This window comes from Trichosurus vulpecula, chromosome 9, assembly GCF_011100635.1.
Source record: "Trichosurus vulpecula isolate mTriVul1 chromosome 9, mTriVul1.pri, whole genome shotgun sequence".
NCBI lineage: Eukaryota > Metazoa > Chordata > Mammalia > Diprotodontia > Phalangeridae > Trichosurus > Trichosurus vulpecula.
The window spans coordinates 144,128,911-144,150,665 of NC_050581.1; the positions used below are offsets into that span (position 1 = coordinate 144,128,911).

Genomic DNA, 21,755 nt, shown 5'->3' on the forward strand with positions numbered 1-21,755 from the left:
TGGTAGACACAACCCAAATGTAAAGAAAGTGAACTGGATTACAGTAGACCAGGATATGGAAAAGAGATTCCACTCAACAAGTTAGAAAATTAGAAAGGCCAAAACCTCTGGCAAGACTGGTGAAGATTTTCCTGTTCTTTTTATTATTTGGGTCAAGGCAGCAAGATGGGAACCCAAGATTTGCCAGCAGTGGGCCCGAGGTGCCGTACCCCATTTCATTACAAGCCCATGAAGGCAGATACGATCTGTGCTTAGTATAATCAATATTCCATCTTGAATCTGAACCACTAGGAAGATCAATACCATTTCCTATAATGTATTATTCCCACATCAGCCTAAAAATAAGTTCACAAGTGACTTACTTGTTTGTTTGTTTAGTGGAGTGAGAGGGGAAAGCAGAGGTGAGAAGACCCTTTGTGCGTTGAAGTGACTAGAACTACTAATTTCAGAGACCTGGACAATCTCTTTGATTGTTAAATAGCTCAGTAATTAGCTGAAGTGATTTTTATTAGCTACTTGGACTAGAGGTTTGTGTGGGGGAAATAAAGAGAGGGAGAAACAAGATGGTCATTGTTCTTGTTAAATTTTATTGGCATCACGTTCATCTCTTTACAGAAGAACTCAGCCCACACCCTAGAATGTAGACCTCTGGAAAATAGGGAGAAGTGCTCCATGTAAGCAAGCTACAATGCAGGAACAGATACTAGGGAGGGGAGCTAAACTGTAAATTTCTCCATACCAAAGAAACAGTAATATGGGCAATACTGGGGCAGGAGAGGGAGGAGGAACAAGTTTTCTAGCCTAAGAATACCACAACCCAGAAAGGAGCGCCTTCTAGAACAAAGGTAAAATCACTAGAACAGATCTGTAGATTTTCCTTTTTCACTTTTGTAGAATGCTGATTCAGTGGAGGTTTTAAAATGTGGAGCAGGGAAAAAACAGGAAGAATTTTAAGACCTGCAAATAGTCTCCATTAATCCATTGCACACATCAATATATTACGCCAATCACCCTTTTGAAAATTTAGACACAGAAAGGTAACTAGATAACCCCCCCCCCCCCAAGGAGATGAAAAGCTTTTTGGCTCTTAAGTCTTCAATAAAAAGGCTTACATAATTCTCGCTTCTACTGTACAGAATACTGCCTCTAGCTGGACTTCAAAATTCTGTATTGCTAGCACTCTGCAATCCAGAACAAAGTTCTCCCCTCATCCTACATACCTGCATTACAGGACTTAAACACGTAATCCAAGAATTTCTTACACTAATTTATACATTTTAATTGGTTGCATATATTAACATGTACTATAAGATTTTTCCTAAGAAGCATTACATAATAAATGGATACCGTAAAAAGATCTGATTAGTTAAAAGTAACAAGCATTAACAGATACATACAAAACTCCACCTAGTTAAACTGGGTGTGAGCTTGCAATGAACTATGGGTAACCAGCCTTCCCAGGTGCAGCCTTCACAAGGAGGAGGAAAAAAATGAGACAGTTTAAAAAACCAGGTAACTAATTATACACAGATTAACTGTCAACAGTTTTTCTCCATTGGACAAGTGGAAATGTTTCCAATGTCAAGCCCACATCAGAACTAATTCTTTCCACAAATGCACAGTCCTGCTAGCATACAGAACAGCTGATGTGGAGGGGCTGACACCCATGGAGCTGTGTACAGAAGTGGGATCATGTTTGCTTGTGGCAGATTTGGGTGACATTTTTTGGCAGCTGGAAATGAGAGAATTGATTTCTTGTTGGTTTGAATAGGAGAGGGGGCTTGTGTCTGAAGGCCTAAGTGTGATATCGGTTTGTGAAGGGCTCTGTGCTCTACGCCGCCGCCTCTTCAGCAGCTGCAGCTTTCGGCAGAAGCCTTTGCTCGATCATTCTTGTCCAGTTTGATGGGCTCAGGGAATTCATTGTACAGCTCCACCTCTGTCTCCTGCATGGGACAAAGGACAAGAAAGGTGATGCAGAAGCACCCAAATAACGGTAAGGGAACTAAATATGGGAGGTTTGTTTTCAGGAACCTGTCAAAACCCAACTAAGATAAACAATGACTTGTGTGTATGTTAGCAGTTTCATAGAAAAGGTGGAATTTTTCCCATGTCTAGAAGCGATCTTGATCTCCTACACCATAGCACTTTTCACTTTATGTTGTTCTCTGTAAATGCCATTTGTCCCCTAAGTTCTTAGCTTCCTGAGAGTAAGGGACCATTAACAATTCTAGCTGGCAGGCACTGGAGAGACAAACACCAAACACAAAACCACAACGGACCTCCCCCAAGAAGCTCATGTCCTACAAGCCCAACACACAGATAATAACGAAGGAGGGGGCACTGTACGAGGGAAGTCCAAGAAAGGTCTTATGAAGGAGGCAGCAGCTCAGCTGTGGTTTTAAGACAACAGAAATTTTATGCGGTGGAAGGGATATGGGGGACAAAAGCCTTAGATGCCAAGCCAAGCAGCTTGTATTTGATCTTGATGAGGGGTTTTTAACTTTCAGGTGTGTCATGGACCTCTTTGGCAGTCTGGTAAAACCCACCTACCCTTATCAGAATAATTTTTGTGTTTTATTTCAGCTAGAAGTTAGTGAAAATAAAGATGTGATTCTGTGTTCACTGCTTCAGCCCCCCATCCAAATTTACAGACTTTAGAGGTAAAGAATTCTCTGAAGAGGCAATAGGAAGCCTGTAAATACAGGGGTGATGGTCAGCTCTGCATCTTAGAAACAGTAACAGCAGTTGTGTGGACGATGGATTAGAGAAGGATAAAATAGAAGGCAGAAAAATAAGCGGCCATTGCAATGAAACTGATGAGAGATGGAGAGCAGCAACAGGACAAATGCTCTAAGTGGAGAGAAGCATGAGAACTGTGGAAGAACTGGCTACTAAGTAGATATGTGGGGGGTAGGGAGGGCTAAAAACTCCAATGTTGTGAACCAGGGTGAGATGCCTGCATACTTATCTAAACTCTTGTATCCTCTACTGTACTTGCACAGGTTCTTCTATGTAGTAGGTGTTCAAATTCGTTTGATCAAGTGATAAGGTCGAAATTTGTATCATTATTATACTATAATAGATGAAACATTTTGGGTGTTCTGGTAAAATTCAATTAAAGTAAAATCAGTAAGACAACATGACTATATTTTCAAGAGTTAGAATGCTATGTCAACCATCTTGTCCATACAAAAGGCCTAGAATGCCAATCCCCAGGCCGATCAGTGGTTAGAGCCACTAGAGGGAGACAGATCATTCCCTGAGACTTACCTGTTTAAGTGCATTTCGTGCAATGGTTTGGAAAGCCTGCTCCACATTGATGGCTTCCTTGGCACTGGTCTCAAAGTATGGGATGTTATTTTTGCTGTAGCACCAGGCCTGTGCTCGTTTTGTGGCAACCTGTCAGAAGCAGAGGAAAGGCAAGATGTAAATGAAGCTTTGGTTTTCATCATAAATAGTTCTGAATTATATTTAAAAGATTAAAATACACACTCAATACTTATGTATAGATGAGATGCATGCATGATATGAGAGAGGAGGGAGCAAAGGGGCGGGAGACAAAGAAAGTGAGCCCAACAAATCTCCTATTGAGGAGATCAGTTTAATCTTTTGGAGTACTACAGCTTTTTTCTAAGATGTACGGGAGAGTGTTAGCAGCTCAAATAGTTTGTGGCTTTAATGAATTATATCAGTTATAATATGATATCTAATTAGGTTCTATTAGCCACAAAAGATATTTTACACAGACTCAACATCAGATGCTACCATTAACTCTCTTCTGACTTCATGTCCTTAGGAGGTCCCTGGAAGCTGAGCGGGTCTGGGAATCTGTTTTGCTGCCCACCAGTGTTATTTCAGGCCCACTGATGAGCACCCTAAAGCTCTAGAGCAGCCATACTCTCGTAGCATGGCCTTGCTGGGAAAGCTGACTCTGGACATGAATGGGAGGAGAGGCTATACATAAGATCAAGACATGAATGGAACTAGTTAAAAACAGAAAAGCTTGACGCTCCTGGGGTATTTACCAAGCCCACTTCTTCCTTTTTTTTTTTTTTGCCTGAACTGATCCTACTTTGGACAATTACTACCATTCTTGTCAGACATAATTGGCAAGCAATTCCCATTTTACACTAATGGGAGATAGGGAGCTATTTCCCTGATGGTTTTAATGAACCAGCACCAAGAGTAGGATCATGTCCAAGAACCTCACTTTCATTAGTTAGTGTTCTTGTGTGCACACCACATTCTAGAAAGAAAGGATATAGCTCATCCCTAGAGAGGTTCCTGCAAAAACCCAATTACTAGAGTGCTGCTCCCCCCCACCCCCAATTTCACTCAAGTATAAAAAGCAAGACTCAAGACCTTTCAGTGCTCTAAACATGAAGCCCTTTACCCAGTCTTGCTGCCTCAGGAGATTCCTCTAATCCACATGTTTACTATATACATTTCACATAGTACATTTTTAAAGACTCAAGAATTGAACCTTTCTCCATCTTCTAAGTGAGAGATGGGCACATTACTTACTTGTCTGTTTTCTAGGTCAATCTTGTTTCCCAATACAACAAAGGGGAAGTTTTCAGGATCCCTGGGACTGGCTTGGATGAGAAATTCATCTCTCCAGCTGTCAAGAGTTTTGAATGTGTTAGGGGCAGTCACATCAAAGACCAGGACGCAGCAGTCTGCTCCTCTGTAGAAGGCCACGCCGAGGGACTGAAATCGTTCTTGTCCTGCTGTGTCCCAGATCTTTGGGAGACAAAGAGTTATTCGTCAGTCTGATAGGACATCGTATAGCACAAATGGTTGGGGCACAGAAGAAAGGAAAACACAAAATGATGGCTGTTGCTATTACCATCACCCAGAAGAAATCAATGCTGGCCCTGTGATTAAGAACTTCAAACCAAAAAAATGGATATGGAGGTAAAAGAGAAAATAAATGGAAACTAAAACACAAAATCTTTGGAATGCAATAACCCAGTTCAAGTAGCTCAATCCTCAGTACGTAGGTCCTCAAGAAGAAGGCAACATCTATGACTATAAGGGAGAAATCACTGTCCACAGCTCGTTAGGCAGGGGCAGCTAGTGATGTGGCTACGGATCATGCTTCGCTGATCAAGGGACAAAACTGCTTTAGATATAAAGTTTGCAACTGCAGCTTACAAGGCAAAAGCAACTGTTCTCTCATCTATCCTTCTGGCATTAACCTACCATTCCCAGAATGTCTACCAGGCTTGAGTTCACACAAAGGGGTGGCATTTTACCTCTTATGCTGCTTGGTATATCACTAAAATATGGATTAGATAAAATTGTAAAATTTTTCCATGCTTCCAGAAGCAACATTAATATTCCACAGCTAAGAAATCAGATTATATCTATGCCCATCTCTATGGGAGGTACAGAATACCTCCTTTAGAGTGTGGGGGAGAAATGCCCCATTAATAATTTTGATGAGCAGAAAATGGGGCTATAGGGAGGGATTTTACTACTATTATTCACCATTAGTCAGAAGGGATTAATAATGGCATGGCTTTTATTCATGGGTTTATTAACCTATGAAACAAGCTCTTTTGGCCTTCTACAACACACAAGACTTTTAAATATAGTCCATTGTGTTGCCTTGCAAAAAATTAAAAAAAGCACCCCCCAAACAAACAGTACTTGGTTCCTTTGCCATATGCATTTACCAAACAGCTACTATATGCAATTGTGTTGTGAACAAATGAGCTTGATGAAAATCAAATCATATGCCAGTCAGCATTAGCCCAACATTCATTATTTCAGACTACTGAAACAAACCCAAACCTGAAAGGTTCTAAATTCTGCTACTTAGCACACTTTTCACCAGTGTACACTCTGCTAGGCAAAAACCCCACAATCATATGAATCAGACTTCAGAAGTCATTGAGAGTTAACATGTTCTGGGAAGAGTTAAAAGACATAGCATCAAGCTACAAACTAAAAGAAATTGGTTCATTACATATGACACATGTGACTCATCACCACTAGCCAGGAACCATACTAAACACCCAGTGGCAGGACAAATAACAGTTATGGAATATAACTATAACTAACCCAACAGCAATGAAGTGTGAAAACTACAATCAGGGAAGGCAGAAGAAGCAGCTTAAAGGATTCAACAAAAAGAGCGTTTAGAAAACCCTCCCCAGCATAACTTAAAAGCCTATGGATGCCTGTCAAAACACTGTAAGGAATGAGGGTAGACTTCTTAGAGAGAAAAAGTAGTTCTATCCTGGCTTTCACAGTCCTAACTGTACATGGATAATAATTAACTGTCATCTTTGAAAAACAATCTCTTATCCCACAAATGTTAACATATTCTAGTGGTCACAAACAGATTAGCTAGCTGGAAGGGGAAGAAGAGATCAGGAGCAGAGAACTAGAAGGCTTTTGGGACAGTCAAAGCACACAGTGACTGGTAGATATGATATTACCAAGAACAAATCATTAAGATTTGATGCAAAGAGTATGAAGAGAGCCTAGAGTCATTTCAAAAGGGAGAACTACATAGAACCATGAGAAAAACTGGGCCTAGATGAGTTCCCAGGCAGTCAGATAGAAAAGAGATATTTTTTATAATGTGAAGCACTTAGGACCATGTTATAAAGTGATGGGAAATGTCTGTACTAGGCCTACCATTCCATCACAAAGAGTTTTTAAGGTCCATTGCTAATCAAACAAATTCATTCTAGAGGGATCAAAAGGGCCTAGATCTGGTCACTTAAAACACTTTCAAGTTAAACTAGATTATCAGCAGAAACACTAGAGCAGAAGTAAATCCTGTATCCAGCATTCTGAGTGTTAGAATTTATATCAGAAGACAGAAGTGCTGATGTAGCTGTTGGACCATTCTTGATCTCTTTTGGTAGTAAGATGTGAAAAATCAAGAGGGAGTGCTCTTAATTTCTGCCCCTCACAGGCATGAGCAGGGGAGGGTGGGGCATCACTAAAGACCACGATATGAGAAGGTGCTTTACCTGCATCGTCACTAGTCTGTCATCCACCATCACTTCCTTCGTCAGAAAGTCTGCTCCTATTGTTGCTTTGTACTGATTACTGAATTTCTTGTTCACATACTGGTTCATGAGTGAGGTCTTACCCACCCTAAAATGGGAGAAAAACCACAAATAAGAGCTGACTTGCGGAGTGGGGTAGAAAAGAATCTACAGATTTGTACCTATGGATTACTCAGGGTATGCTTTAAGCCCCTCCCCGATTTTTTTTTTTTTAATCAGAAAGTGCTCCTAGAATCACTCAAGTGCCCAAGTATTTGCTCCTGCCCTTCAGGGTTAGCCACCCTAACCCCAACCTCACCCAACCTGAGAGAGCTCAGAGTACTTGGAACTTGCATATATCCTATACTTCTACACTTCTTAAAGCTAGGTTAGGGAAGATACAAGAACCAGAGTTCAACGTTTTCTTGTCTATTCTAAAGGAAGCTTAAGCAAAGGAGCTGCTATTTCAAAAATACCAATTCACTTCTCAGTGTTTCCCAAGCAAATGTTTCATATATTAGTTTACTGGCTGAGCACTGGCTCTTATGGTATATCAGAGTTGTGTTATAAAACTTAATCTACTGCAGGAGAAAAAAAAAACCAACCAATAACCCTTTGTTATGTAGCTAAGTACCAGGCCCTGTGAATGGAGAGAAGGAAGGTAGAGAGGGAGAAAGGAAAGAAAAGAAAAAGCCTCTACTCAGGGGGCTTCCATTCTATCACAGGAAAAAAATTACACACACACACACACACACACACACAAGCAAAATACAAAATAAATATATGATAGGGAAGGCACCAGAAGTCTGGGGTTTGAGCAAGGTCTATGAAGTGAAAAGGATAGGAAGGAGTGGACAAGGGCAGCCAAGAGAGGGAAAGAGTGCCATGTGTGAGGAAAAGGACCTTTGGGCTGTGCTGTAGCACAGGTGAAGAGGACCTACAATGAGATAGAAAAATAGGTTGGGAACTGGGTTGTAAAAAGCTTTAAAAGCCAACCAGCAGGTTGTATTCGTCTTGGGGGCAATAAGAAGCTGCTGGCATCTGAATAAGATATGTCAAACCTATGCTTAAGAAAAATCTCTTTGGCAGCTATGTAGAAGATGAAAGGACAGACTTGAGGCATGGAGATAATTGGGAGAGGACTACAATAATTTAGGCAAGAGGTGATGAGGGTCTGGTCTAACACAGTAAGTAGGTGAGTAGTGAGAAGGGCATGGATGTAGCAACTGAATGAATATATAGGGTGAGGGAGAATGAGGAGTGGAGGATGATGCAGAGATTAGTAGCCTGGAAGGATGAGGGTACTTTTGAAAGAAATAGGAAGGGCTGGGCTTTTTGGGTGGGTGGGAAGTGCTAAGGAATAAGATGAGTCCTATTTTACAGGCTGGGTTTGAATTGTCCAACAGGCAGTTTGGTGAAATCGAAACAAGCTCAAGGAAGAACTGGAGCTCCATATATAACCTGGAGTCATTTGCATAGATATTCAAGCTCATAGAAGCTGCATGAGGTCACTGAGAGAAAGAAGAGTGCCTCGTGAAGAGTCTTGGGAAACCTAAGAATACTCATTCTCAAAAAATCGCTCTTTGTTTATAAAGAGTCAAGCTAACCAGAAAAAAACCAAAACTATTAGCTTTTGATTTATGATCAGAGGATAGATTTTGAATTGGGAAGAAGGCTTTATATCATCCAGTTTAGCCCCCTCACTTAAAGATGAGGAAACTGAATGAGGTCTGGAGAGACTCAGGGACATACTCAACTTCAAATAGAGCCAAACCCAGGTCTTCTGCATTCAGATTGTACCCCAATACTCTGGAGCCACTGACTGATCCTCCACCTGTCCTACAACGTGATTTACCCTGTTCTTTTGCTCAGACGCTGGTGAAGGACAAAGCTAAGTGCTGAATAAGCAAGTTTTACCCCTAAAATTTGGATCGAGAGCCATTTGTACGTAGCCACCCTATACAAAGAACACACCTACTCTGCGGAGAAGAACATGATTTGCAAGATTTTGTTTCCTGGCAACCTGGGCTTTGGTGTCTCACAGTCTTGGGTCTACTATTAATCATAGCACTAGAGTGATCTTCTCATCCTACAGATGAGGACGCTGAGGCCCAGAGAGAATGATTTATTTAACAGAGAAAACTTCCATGAATAACATGAGAGAACATGAAAGCAGTGCTGTCATTTTTCAACTGGGATTCACTGTGGAAAAGTGTTTTCAATCACTATAGGACAGTACTACAAGGTATGCCCAATGTTCTGATAAAAATAAGCAGCCATCCCTGACACTTCTGGGTTTGACACCATCAGTTCTCATATCAGATTAGAAAAGGGAATGTCATCTACACTGGGATGACAGTGGAAAGAACACTGGATTGGAAACCAGAAGAATTTAGTGTCGGTTCTACAATTACGTGAACTTGGACAAGTCATTTACTTCTAAGTCTCAACTTCCACAACACTAGGAAGCAGGTGGATAGTGCACTGTAAAGCACTATTAAGCATTATCATTCAAATACTCTGGGTTTTTAATTTTTTTTTATTGTTATGGACTTGAACATTCTAGTATACGACAAGCAAAAAAAAAAGATGACTATATGAATTCATGAACTTCTGTTATGAATACTTTGAATGTACATCTTGTGTTTTCTAAGCACTTTGGTGTTTGATTACTTTTTTTCCTTCTATCTTTATCTCTCCCCTCAACCTCATGCCCTTCGCTCCCCACCACATTCTCCCTTGTAACAAATAAGTTTAATTAAGCAAAACCAGTTTATTCCTTGGCTATGCCTAAAAATGAATTTTAAAAACCTGATGAAATATGCCACCTACTTACTGGCAGAAAGGTGATGGTTTGTAGGTGCAGACTGAGACATATAACTACTTCCTAAAAGGTCTCTTTCTTTCCCCAGGTTATACTAGGGGGAAATCAGCTGGTCATTATCAGAATATAAGAAACCCCATGGAGGGTAGCCTGTCAGAGATACACTAATGAGGTAAAAAAATATGGCAACTTATTTTGGTAAGGAACCAGTTGGTCTTAAAAATGCTTACCCAGAATCTCCTAGAATGATAACTTTCAGCAACACTTTCTTCCTAGAGGTCATCTTTCAAGCTAAAAAAAGAAAAGAAAAGAAAAGAATAATATAAGCTTGATGGAAGTATAAACTTAAACTACTTAACATTATTAACGCCAAGAAGTCTCCAGGATAATTATATTCGATCCAAAGCAAAAGCAGCACTCTTTTTCATTCAGGATCTATGCTTTCAGCATGGGGAACTCCCTGGACTGATGCAGGTCTGCCTATAATTTAGTGTTAAGAGAGTTAGGTTGCCCAGGACACTGTGGTTAAGTGACTTGCCTGGGGTCAAAAAGTCAGTCAATGAGCATTTGTTAAATACCTACTGTGTGTCAGGTATTGTGTGAAGTGCTGGGCAAAAACCAATTCTGGCAAAAAGCAGTCAGTCCCTGCTCTCAAGGAGCTCCCAGTCTAATGGAGGACACAACATGCAAGCAAACAACCATGTACAAATAGCATATATGCAGGATAAATGGGGAGGTATCCTCAGAGATAAGACACTACGACTAAGAAGGACTGGGAAAGATTTCTTGTAGAAGGTGGGACTTAGAGAAAGTTAGAACATACAAGTGAGGTAGGACTTGAACATGGGTCCTCCTGATGCCCAAGCCAGCTCCCTGAATTACTAAGCTGAGCCACCTCCCTTGTCCTTCATCATTGCTGTTTTATCATTTGTTCTTGAAGAGGACCATAAGATCAGGAAGGTGATGCCATGATGTGCAAGTGAACTGTAAGTGAGGGAGATCTGTGCCAAGTCACCAGCCTCACTTTCTCCTCCGGAGCCATCTGGGTCCAGTGGCAAGATATAGATAAGAATGACTGGAGATGGTTCCCCTGTCCTTCATTAGGTATGAGCTTAAGGAAGGGCTTCATACTGAAATCTGTTCACTGCAGATGTCTGAACTGTGAGCTTAAGATCAGAGTAAAACGAGTGGTGTGATAACCAGCAATCCATTGTGGTAGGCCCACAAGGCACTAATAACTTCTCTCTCTCTCTCTCTGTCTCTCTCACACACACACACACACACACACACACACACACACGCACGCTTGCTTTTTCCAATCCAATATCTCAGAATAACTAAGCTTGACAGATGGGGATACTGGAGACACTCTCGGAGTTCTTACCCACAGTTAAGTGTAAAAGCAATATTCAGTGAGCTCTCTTTGTAAAAACAGAGTGGAGTACAGGTAGAAGATGGAACACAGGATCTAGAACTTGTGTCAAATGATCCTTGAAAGCAACATTCGTTCTACATACAAGTCTCCTTCATCTACCTCAAATGTAGCAAGACTTAAAAAGATATGATTTCCCCCAAGTTCCTTATATTCAGGTCAAATGGCCGGGAAATTAAAGCCCCGGTCCTGGAAAAAAAAAAAATCAACTGAGACTTAAAATGCCTAGGTGACAAATGAGATCTGCTGATACTGCTCTGACACTGGACTTTTCAGACATCTGGGACTTACAGCCACTAAACAAATCATTCTAAGTTAAGACTAAAAGAAACCTACCAAACCTATCAGCAAGGTTTCAATCAGTACCTCCCATTCTAGTGTAGTTACAAGGGGTAGCGGCAGCAGACAACAAAGGTTATACCAAGTCCAACCTGCATTTATTTGGGTTATCAGCATCAGGAGCTGCTCACCAAACAGGGCTGAGAGGTCAAGGTAATTTACAATCATTGGTGATTAACAGAGCTTGTATTCTGTGCTTCTCGATGATCTATAGACCAGCTCAGTCTGACAAAGGCTGCTGTAATGATAAATAAGACTGAGATTTCTATGAGACTTTAGACAGAATTTGAAAAAAATAAATCTAGCGAAGCACACCACCATTATCTATCAAACTATTCTGCTAGGCTCTAGGAGACTAATATTTAGATAAATTAGAAAACAGAAGCATCTAGGTGGCACTGTGGGTGGAGAGTTGGATCTGGAGTCCAGACCAGTAAAAGTTGTGTAACCCTGGGCAAGTCACTTCACCAGCCCAACTCAGCTTCCTCATCAGTAAAATGGGAATAACAGCACCTACCTCCCAGTACTGTTGTAAGGAGAAAGTAAGAATATTTGTAAATCACTTTGCAAACCTTAACATGACATTATTAAATAATGTTTCTACATAGAAAGTCCTCAAGTTTGGATAAAATCAAGGTGCATTTTTTTCTTTTTAAATCAAGGAGAGTTTCCAACCTAAGTATTTTGGGAAATATTCCTAGTCTCCTGGAAAGACGCTGACTACACAAAAACAGAGCATGTTTATGTCTTCCCTAAATAGAGACACCTCACATTTACACAGCTTTCTTGGCAGGCCTGTGGAGATTTACTAGCAGGGAAACGTCTTCCTCCCCTGATACATGTTAGATGGTAAGTGACTCCCATGGTCATACCACTAGTATATGTCCAAGACAGAGTCTGAACCTAAGTTTTCTTGATTCCAAGACTAACCACTTCATCAAATTGCCTCATGGTTTACAAAGCACTACCTAACCATATTTTAGCGTTAAGGAGATAAGGTCAGAAAGGTTGAGTGACTTGCCCACAGTGGCAGTGGATACAGCACTGGTCCTGCAGTCAGGAAGATTCATCTTCCAGTTCAAATCTGGCCTCAGACACTTAGGAGCTGTGTGACCCTCGGCAAAACCCTATTTACCTCAGTTTCCTTATCTGTAAAATAAACTGGAGAAGAAAATGGCAAACTACCCCCCAAATAATTTCATGGAAGAGTCAGAGATACAACTTAAATGACTAATAGCAAGTTATTAAAGCTGAGCTTCTTAGTGCCCACTAAGGGCATAAATGTATTAACGGTCTGGCTTAAAATGACAATTACTGACCTACAGTCTGCTTTAGAAAAAAATATCCTAGGGAATTTAAAGATTTTAATAGACTATCACTTGCTAAAGGATTATCCAGTAAGGCAAGAGAAACAAAGGGAGCCTATCTCTTAAATTTATTGTCTACAACTGGAACAAAAGATACTCCTAACATAGTGCTCCTTTATGGGGGGCGGGGAGAGGGGAAGTAAATCTTAATAAAAAAAAAAAGGCGAAACCTTAATCGCTTGAAAAGAAAGCCAGAAGATTACTTCTTAGGAGGCTTCTCGGGATCGACTGCCCCATTCCCATTACAAACTGACTGTTCCCAATAACTAAATAACTCACTTCTTTCTTCGGGTCAAGTTACTCACACTCAGGTGGCACAATGGACGAGTGCTAGGACTAGGGTCAGGAAGTCCAAGGGGGGGCTTGTTCCCAGAGTCAGTCTATGTAATAAATAGTATTTTTAAAGACAAAAGAAGAGGGGAAATAAGCATGGAGCAAGACATTATAAAAGTCTGAATATATGCACAATGTGAAACACTAGTGGACCTCCCTCCTCTGCAACTCTTAACCCTTTAATAGATGGTACTGAAACTACCATCAAGCAGTTTTAACATTTGTCTACACCAGTCTACCGAAATCGCTGATCTCTGTCCTTCATTTAGTCAAACCTGATTCTTCAAGGTCTTCTATCCTCACAGTTAACAGTCATGTCTCTGTCCAGGCAATTTCCCCTGGTGCTGTTTACTAGGCCTCCCTTCTCCCCTTTTAATGCCAAAGTTGTTGTGCAAGATACTGTGCCAGTCAATTGTGAATTTTCTTAGGAAATTATTTATCTGGACACCAATTGGCCCAACAAAGACTGCTCCCGTTTGAGATGGCACTATTTCGCATCTCTGCCCTGCCGGTATTTACTGAAAGGTAAGTAGAACATGGCAGATAAAGATTTTTAAGGCACTATTACACCACCTTCTCAACATCCTATGACTAGCAGCTAAAAGGCTATATACAAACACTGGAAAGTTTCTGCTGACAGCTATCTTTGAATCATAAGCTGAAAGTTCAATACTCAGTTTAGTCCTAAGCTTATTCTTAATAACTAATCATATCTCAGACCATTTGAACAATGATAGCTTTCTGACCTTAATATTTACCTGTGAAATAGGAAAAGGCGTGTGGTAGTCTTAACTCCTATCCATGTGCTCCTATGGTCAATTAAACCAACTTGTCAGAGGATAGGAATAATTACCAAAAGAACTGCAAAGTTTTTTTTTTTACTTTCAACCAATCTTAATGGTACAAAATTATTCCAGTCACTGAAGGAAAACAAAGCTTTCAACAAATACAAGTGCAGAAAAGTTAAGTTTTTATAAATGTACTGGAACAAAAATAAATGTGTTTAGAAAAGCTGAGGCTATTACTATAACATGATTTATTCTTCCTCTGAAGCTGTTCATAATCTTCAAAAGATTTTTGTACTATCATACAAAAGACAGAATCCCCCCCCCCCATAAAAATATTTGAGACTCATGGAAAAGGTGGTGCATAACAAGATGATACTGTGGATGATGTTCAAGCAGTTTTCTAAGGAACCCATAGAGAAAATGAACTCGGAATGTTGATATTTATGGCAAATGAGCTTTGTGTCTTTGTATAAAATTTTAAAAGATGAATTCTGATTTCTGCAGAGAGAAAACCACATGGCATTTTAAATTAACCTTTGTTTTATGACTAAAAATTAATCAAAGGAAGATTACATGTAAAATATACAAGACTAACCTGGCTTTAAAAGTGAAAACTCAATTCTAATGAATGATACTAAAAACAAAACGTAACGTTAGTTTCTTTTTAACAACGAGAAAAAATCATTTAAAAGAACACAATCAGTATTTCACTAAAGGCATGGGTAGAAAACGAATTATTCAGTTTTGAGCCTAATTTTGTAAACCTCATAATCCAATATCATTCATTTTATAATGGAAGATCAGATTTTTACATGGAGCTCGGATTTTTGTTATTACCACTTGTCCCAGAATTGAGTAGGCTATAGATGTTAATATGTACTGAAATGAAAAGCAAAGGTGATTTAACAAAAAGATGGTAATCTTGTCATGAAGCAATCTCCAGCAAAATGGAAAAAAGGCCAGCAGCCTAGGCTAAAAGAAGGGTACCAACCTATATATTACTGTGTCATTTAAGTACCACAAATTAATATTTATACAATCCTAAATGAAAATTAATTTTCACTAGAGTATACTTCAAATATTTAAGAAATTGATACTGCCAGTAGGCACTATATACCAATTAGAAGAAGCCAATCCCTCTGGAAAAGACTGACCCATTTTAATAACTGTGGATTCATTGTTCTCCCTCTTGGAAGTAATGTTCCTGACATGGAAAGAAATGAGTTTGACAGTTTTTAGCATTGTCTCTATGTTGGGAAATGCAATTTTTCCATACTAGAAACAAGCTGCCAAGAAGAAGCCAGAATACATGGAGATAGCAGAAGACAATATTCTCTGTGATGATTTTCCTTCTCATGTCCAATAGGTTGCTCATCATAGCTCAGAAATTCCACTACAGTTTAAAGACATTTTTTCCTAGGTTTCCAATTGCCTTAACATAAAGTATACCACATGCAGAACTGCAAATTCTTAACAACCCAAAGAAAGACTGCTCCAAATAACTAAGGAAATCAAATCAAATCAAAACAATTAGTGAAGTTTCACCTCACAACTAGAGATGCCCCTGCTAGACATATACCCCAAGAAAGTTGATGACAAGACAGGCCCAAAGACACCCCCAAACTTTACTTTGTTGTAGATGCTCATGCATTTGAGTAAGTGCTAAACAAATTGTGGCACACGAATGTAATAAACTATTCTGTTGTAATAATCAATGAACATGAAGACATATATGACCACCAGCTACTGAAGACCAGGAAAAGAAAGTTCTTGCCCCCAAATCCTTGGAGCTAGCATATTAGAAGAGGCGTGAGCATCTGCTTTGCTGATGCCCCCAAATGACGTGTAGCTGAAACCTTTCTTTCATCTGTGATAGGATGTGAGCTCTACTGTCTTAACTTTTCTATTTGTATCCCCAGCACTTAGCACAGAGTGATTGGTACATAGTAAGCATCTAATAAATACATCATTCATGTGGGAAAGAACTGAAATAGTGAAGTAAACAGAACAGGAAAACATACTCCAGCATGATAATTTGCATGGAAAGACTATGTGGTACATGAATGCAATGGAATATCATTGTGCTATAAGAAAAGATGTATGTGCTCAAAAGACAGAAGCATGGAAAGATCTATATGAACTCCTGCAGAGTGAAGGAAGTACAGCCAAGAAAATATATACAGTGACTACAACAAATGGAAATGGAAAGGACAATGACACAGGAAAAAAAAAAGTAAATTTGACAAAATTATAAAGATAAGCAGGATTCAAATGAAGGGATATGAGAAGGCACCTTCAACCTACCCCTTGGTGGAGGTAGGAGGTCCACAGGTGTTTCACACTGCACATGTTTTTGAACATTCTCAATGGAGCAATCAATCCATTATACTGACCTTTTTTACTTCACTAAAAAACTCCTTATTTGTCATATGGGATAGCTCAGGGTGGGAGGATTTACATATACTATGGTGAGGTAAGAAACAGAAAACATCAATAAAAATTCATTAAAACAACAACTATGTACTATGAAATAAATGATCAAGCTTGGCCCCCAAAGAGCTATGAGAAGGCAGCTTCCTTCTTTCTTTGAAGGGTGGAGGGAACTGTGGCTATTTCAGACTACTTTGTGGAACTTTGTTTTCTACTCTTCTATATTCTTTGTTATGAGAAAGGTCTTGGGAGCAGGGGGAAGGGGAACACATTAGGAGATGATGTAGAAACAAGATATTAATAAAAATCATCAGTCATGATTTGTTTGTCCAATAAACTAGCATCATTTATTAAGCATCTATTATGTGCCAGACACTGCTAGGCATACAAAGAAAAGCAAAAAAAAAAAAAAAAAGGTAGCCTCTGCTCTCAAGGAACTTGGTCTTACGAAGAAAAACAACATACAAACTAGGTACTAGTAAGATATAGACAGGATAAACTGGAGCAGTCTTAGAGGCTTCTTGTAGAAGGTGGGACTTTAGCTGAGGAAGCCTGGAGGCAGGGATAAGAACAGAGAGCATTCTAGGCATGTGGGTTAGCCAGTCAAAGCACCTTGGAGTCAGGTGTTTAGCCACCAGCAAGGAGGTCAGTATCAAGAGATGATAGTATGTGAAGGGGAGTAAAGTGTAAGAAGACTGGGGGGGGGAGGGGAGAATTGCTTTGCAAGCCAGAGAATTTTATGTCATCCTGGGGGGTAAACAGGGAACCACTAGCATAGGAGAGTGACCTGGTCTGATCTACATTTTGGATCAATTTGAACTGAATTATAGATTGATGGCAGTGAGACCAAGAAAGGCTACTTGCAATAATCCCAGCCTGAAGTGATGTAAAGTGACTGCATCAAGCTGATGGCAGTGTCAAGTGAGAAGAAATGTTACCAAGGTGCACTTGACCACTGACTATATATGGGGGTGCAATGGGGAGGGGGTATGAAGAGTCAGACAAGCCCGGGTAAGTGGGAAGATGGACAGTAAAAGGGAAGTTATGAAGAAGGGATGGTTTGGGGAGATGAGTTCAGACATGTCAAATTTAATTTTCAATGGGGCATCAAATTCAAGATGAGTTATAGGCAGCTGGAGACCGTTGGGAGAGAGGTTAGTGCTAGACAAGTAGATTAGAAAGTCACCCACAAAGAGAAGATAATTGAAACCATGAAAGCAGATGAGATAAACAAATAAAGAAGTATAGAAGGAAAAGAGAAGAGAAAGCCCAGGACAGAATGATTATCAACACATTTTTTAAAGTTAAAAAAAAAATTTCTACAGAACTATCATTTGTCAAGAGGCTAATGCTCTTATCACTAACACAAATTTCTACCCTGGCAAAAAATTCAACTCAACAACTAATTACGTGCCTGCTATTTGTCCATTTTATCTTAAGCTTGCCCCTGGACATAAACTTCTGGATCTACCCTTAGTTCCTCACTCCTCTAATTTGTTTATGATATGGCCTTCAACATACGTAAATCAAATATTCGCGCGGAACCTGTGTCTTGGTATATGGTGGTATGTTGGTCTAAACCTAATTTCTGCCAAAACTGCTTTCTAGTTTTCCCAACAACTTTTGTTGGCCACTAAGTCTGCCCCAGCAGTTGGGGTTTTTGGGTTATTTAAGTTCTATTTGCTTCTGTTGTTTTTTAATCAGCACCAAGACGTGGTATTGCTAAACTATTTTTTCCTCTACTTTCCCCCTCATTATTTCCCTTGAGATTACTTACCTTTTCTCTATTAGATGAATGATTTTTTTCTAGCTCTAGAATGTAATCCTTTGGTGGTCTAATTTGTATGGCATTAACTGTGTATGTTAACTTAGGCAGTACTGTTATTGATATCATACTGGCAGGCCCAGCCATGAACAATTGATGTTTTCCTAGTTACTCAAGTCTGTACTGTTGTAAAGAGTGTAACTGTAGTTGAATTAATATAGTTTCTACGTGCCTTGGTAGCTACACTCTAATATTTTATACATTCTGTAGTTAATAGAATTTCTTTTTATTCCTTCTTGCTGATTTGTGTTGGTAATATACAGAAAAGTTGACAATTTGTGTAGGTTTACTTTACAGTAAAGTTATTGTTTTAATAAATTTTAGGTAATCATTATTATCTTCAAAAAATGGTAATTTTCTTTTTGACTATGCATATTTCCTCAATTTCTTTTACTTGTCTTATTGCTACAGGTAGCACTTAGATGCCTATGTCAAATAATAAGATAATGACAAATGGCATTCTTACTTTCACCCCCTCATCTTTTTGAAAAGGTCTCTAGTTTACTCCATTATATTACCATGGTTTGAAAGAGATACTATTTACCAGTTCTCACATGGGCACCTTCCTTTTAGCCACCTAGGTTTGCAACTGCCTCTAACTTTGTTCTGCTTCACTTCTCACATATTATCAATTGCCAAGTCTTAACTTGTATCATCTTCATCACTCACAAGACAGATACTACAGGTTAATACCACCACTCCTGTGGACTACTGCAATAGATTCATCTAGCTGCCTCCCACTTTTCCTGCTCCAATCCAATCTCGCAACATAGCTGCCAAACCAATATTTCTTTAAATTTATCAGTTCACTATCAAAAATCTGAAGTGGCTCCCCACTGCCTCTAGAATAAAGCCTGATGCACAATGCCTTCAACAACATAGCTCCCACTTTCCTTTTCAAAATTAGCTCATATTCCTCCCCTTCCTGCACTCTGCTCTAGTCAAACTGCCTGCAGAGGATTCTGTTTACTGCTTCTATGACTTCCCTCATATCTCACTTCTGGGTCTCAGCACAACTTGGGCCCTGGGGCTCCCATGGGCTGCCTTTCCTAAGTCCTAAGTGTTGCTGCTCTACTCACTACTTCTCACCAGTTTTTCCTTATGTACTGTGCAGATATACTTGTCTGGGTACACACTGTATTCCTTCTCCCTTTGAATGGCAGTACTCCTGGAGAGCTGGGACTATTTCATTCATATTGGCCTTTCTACGAAGTGAATGTTTAATAAGTGTTCATCGAAACTGAATTTTTAAAAATTTGAATGTTTCCCTATTGCTTACAATAAAGGTCAAAACCATCATTCAAGCATCTCTACAGTCTAGCCCTTACCTACTTATGTTCCAGCTAACCTAGTCTATACAAGCAAACATATGTAATCGAAAATAGGAATGCACGTGGCATTTCCTCTACAGGGAATGTTGTCTTGTTCTTTCTGTGACTAACCAAATCCTAAATTGAATGTCACCTTTCCATTGAGTTTCCCCTAACCAGACTGGCCATCATCTCCTGCTTCTGAAGATTTGGTCAGGACTGATGACCATTCTATGCTCTCCATATACCCTCTCCCACACCTAGTCAATACTACTCTTGGTTTTTTCAGAGCATGAATGCAGGGAACTATTTTAAGTTCTTGGGATCCATGAGGAGCTTAGAATTTAATTACTGAAAAAGCATAAAACTAAGATACAAGGTGATACATAAATTCTGTAATGTGTGGCCTCCACAGTAAGTGCTATTGGAGGTCAGGAATAAGCCATTACTGAGGTCATCTGGTCAAATTCAGTGACAGAAAGGACTATATTCCTATGATTTTGAGCTCTACTTTGAATGATGTTATAAGGAAGCTTTTAATTTATATTTTCTCAACTAGAATAAGATGGGCAGGGAGAATGGTTCCTAGTGCTCAATTTTGCTGAATCAAGGAATAAATAGAGCACAGAAACTTGAAAACCTAAAGGTAGAATGTAGGGGAAGGGGGGGGGGAGTTGCACAAAAAACTCCTAAAACCTGAAAATAGGTACTAGAGTAATTAAATTTCACTTTCCCCTCCAGATGGTCTGTAGCCTCACCCCTGTCCTTGGCTATTCATTAACTTCATTATTACATTCTTTCTAAATAGGTGGCATTGCATAGGATGAATTTACTGTTTCAATCTGAGGAAGTAGATTTACATTTGGCAGAGCAGTAGCAGCTCTTTCCTGAAGTTAAGAAAATGACAAGCTCCTTGGCTTTATAGTGGTTCTGCCAATTCTGACCTCCACCAAATAGCAATGGATGCAATACTCTTCTGTAACAACAGCCACCCTCCCAGTGGACAATTGTTCACTAGTCATCTTTACAGCCAAACCAGGGGTGGGGAACCTTAGGCCTGGAGGCCACATGTGGCCCTCTAGATCCTCAAGTGTGGCCCTCTGACAAAGTTTGGATTCAGTCAGAGAGCCACACATGGCCTCCAGGCAGAAGGTTTCCCCACCTGAGCCAAACCAATCTCAACAGCCTGGCTCAGTGGGACTCCATGTGGCCTGTGGCTGGGTCAAGGACAAAGTGGTTAAAAAGAAAAAGGAACCATACAAGAGCCTACACTAAGTACCTTCTTCATATCCAAGTCAGTATGAGCCTGAGTTATTTTACAAATGGTGCTATGACAATTTTTGTAGCAGCAAAGAAGAGGAAACAAAAAAGTGTACGTTGACTAGGAAATGACTAAACACATTACAGTGCATTAATGTAATGGATTATTATTGCATGAAGAAACTATGACTATAAAGAATTCAAGGAACCATAGGAAAATTAACATGCACTGATAAAGAGAGTGAATGAAGTAGGCAGAACCAGGAAAACAATACATACAATGAGCAAAACCAGTGAAATGCAAATAACAATAAAACAAGATAGACTGTTGTGCAATGATAACAACCTTTTCCCCTGCTAGCAAGTAGCATATCTTGGGTTTCAGTTCTATGGCAAAAACAGACATTATTAAACCAGTCTTTCATTTCCTAATGACATAGCAGGTATCTGTTTATAGGTTAAGGGGGTGGGAAAAAAAAACCTATGGAAGCAATTTGAAAAGAAAAAAAGATCACTTTATTAAAAAAATTTAGAAGCAAAATTCATACTTAGAATTTAGTGAGATAGAGTTATAGGCTATAGGATAGGAGTAAATTAAACCAGGTATTTTTGATTAGTGACTTTAGAAAAATACCTCCCCGGGTACTTCTAATACAAAGGGAGATCAGGACAAAAATAATTACTCAACACAGACAACATGCTATTAGTCTAAATATAGTCTGTCCTTAACATAAACTACATCCCAAAAGTGAGAGCTCTCTGAAAAGATAAAAATAGACATATATTGAAAAAATAAATGCATGAAGTTACAAATATAGAGACGGATGATTTCTAAGA

At 39.5% G+C, this 21,755-nt stretch overlaps 1 protein-coding gene across 1 annotated transcript in view; it reads right to left on the reverse strand.

Annotated features, from left to right (window-relative positions):
- Nucleotides 1-566: 566 nt before the first annotated feature.
- The window catches only part of RAB7A (RAB7A, member RAS oncogene family), a 58,807-nt gene continuing 37,618 nt past the window's right edge, over nucleotides 567-21,755 (reverse strand). Inside the window, exons 2-6 of the mRNA XM_036739485.1 lie at nucleotides 10,065-10,125; nucleotides 6,993-7,119; nucleotides 4,525-4,743; nucleotides 3,271-3,399; nucleotides 567-1,943 (exon numbers count right to left, since the gene is read on the reverse strand). Coding sequence (XP_036595380.1) covers nucleotides 1,848-1,943; nucleotides 3,271-3,399; nucleotides 4,525-4,743; nucleotides 6,993-7,119; nucleotides 10,065-10,117 — 624 coding nt within the window. The 5' untranslated portion in view covers nucleotides 10,118-10,125 and the 3' untranslated portion in view covers nucleotides 567-1,847. The remainder of the gene's footprint in view (nucleotides 1,944-3,270; nucleotides 3,400-4,524; nucleotides 4,744-6,992; nucleotides 7,120-10,064; nucleotides 10,126-21,755) is intronic.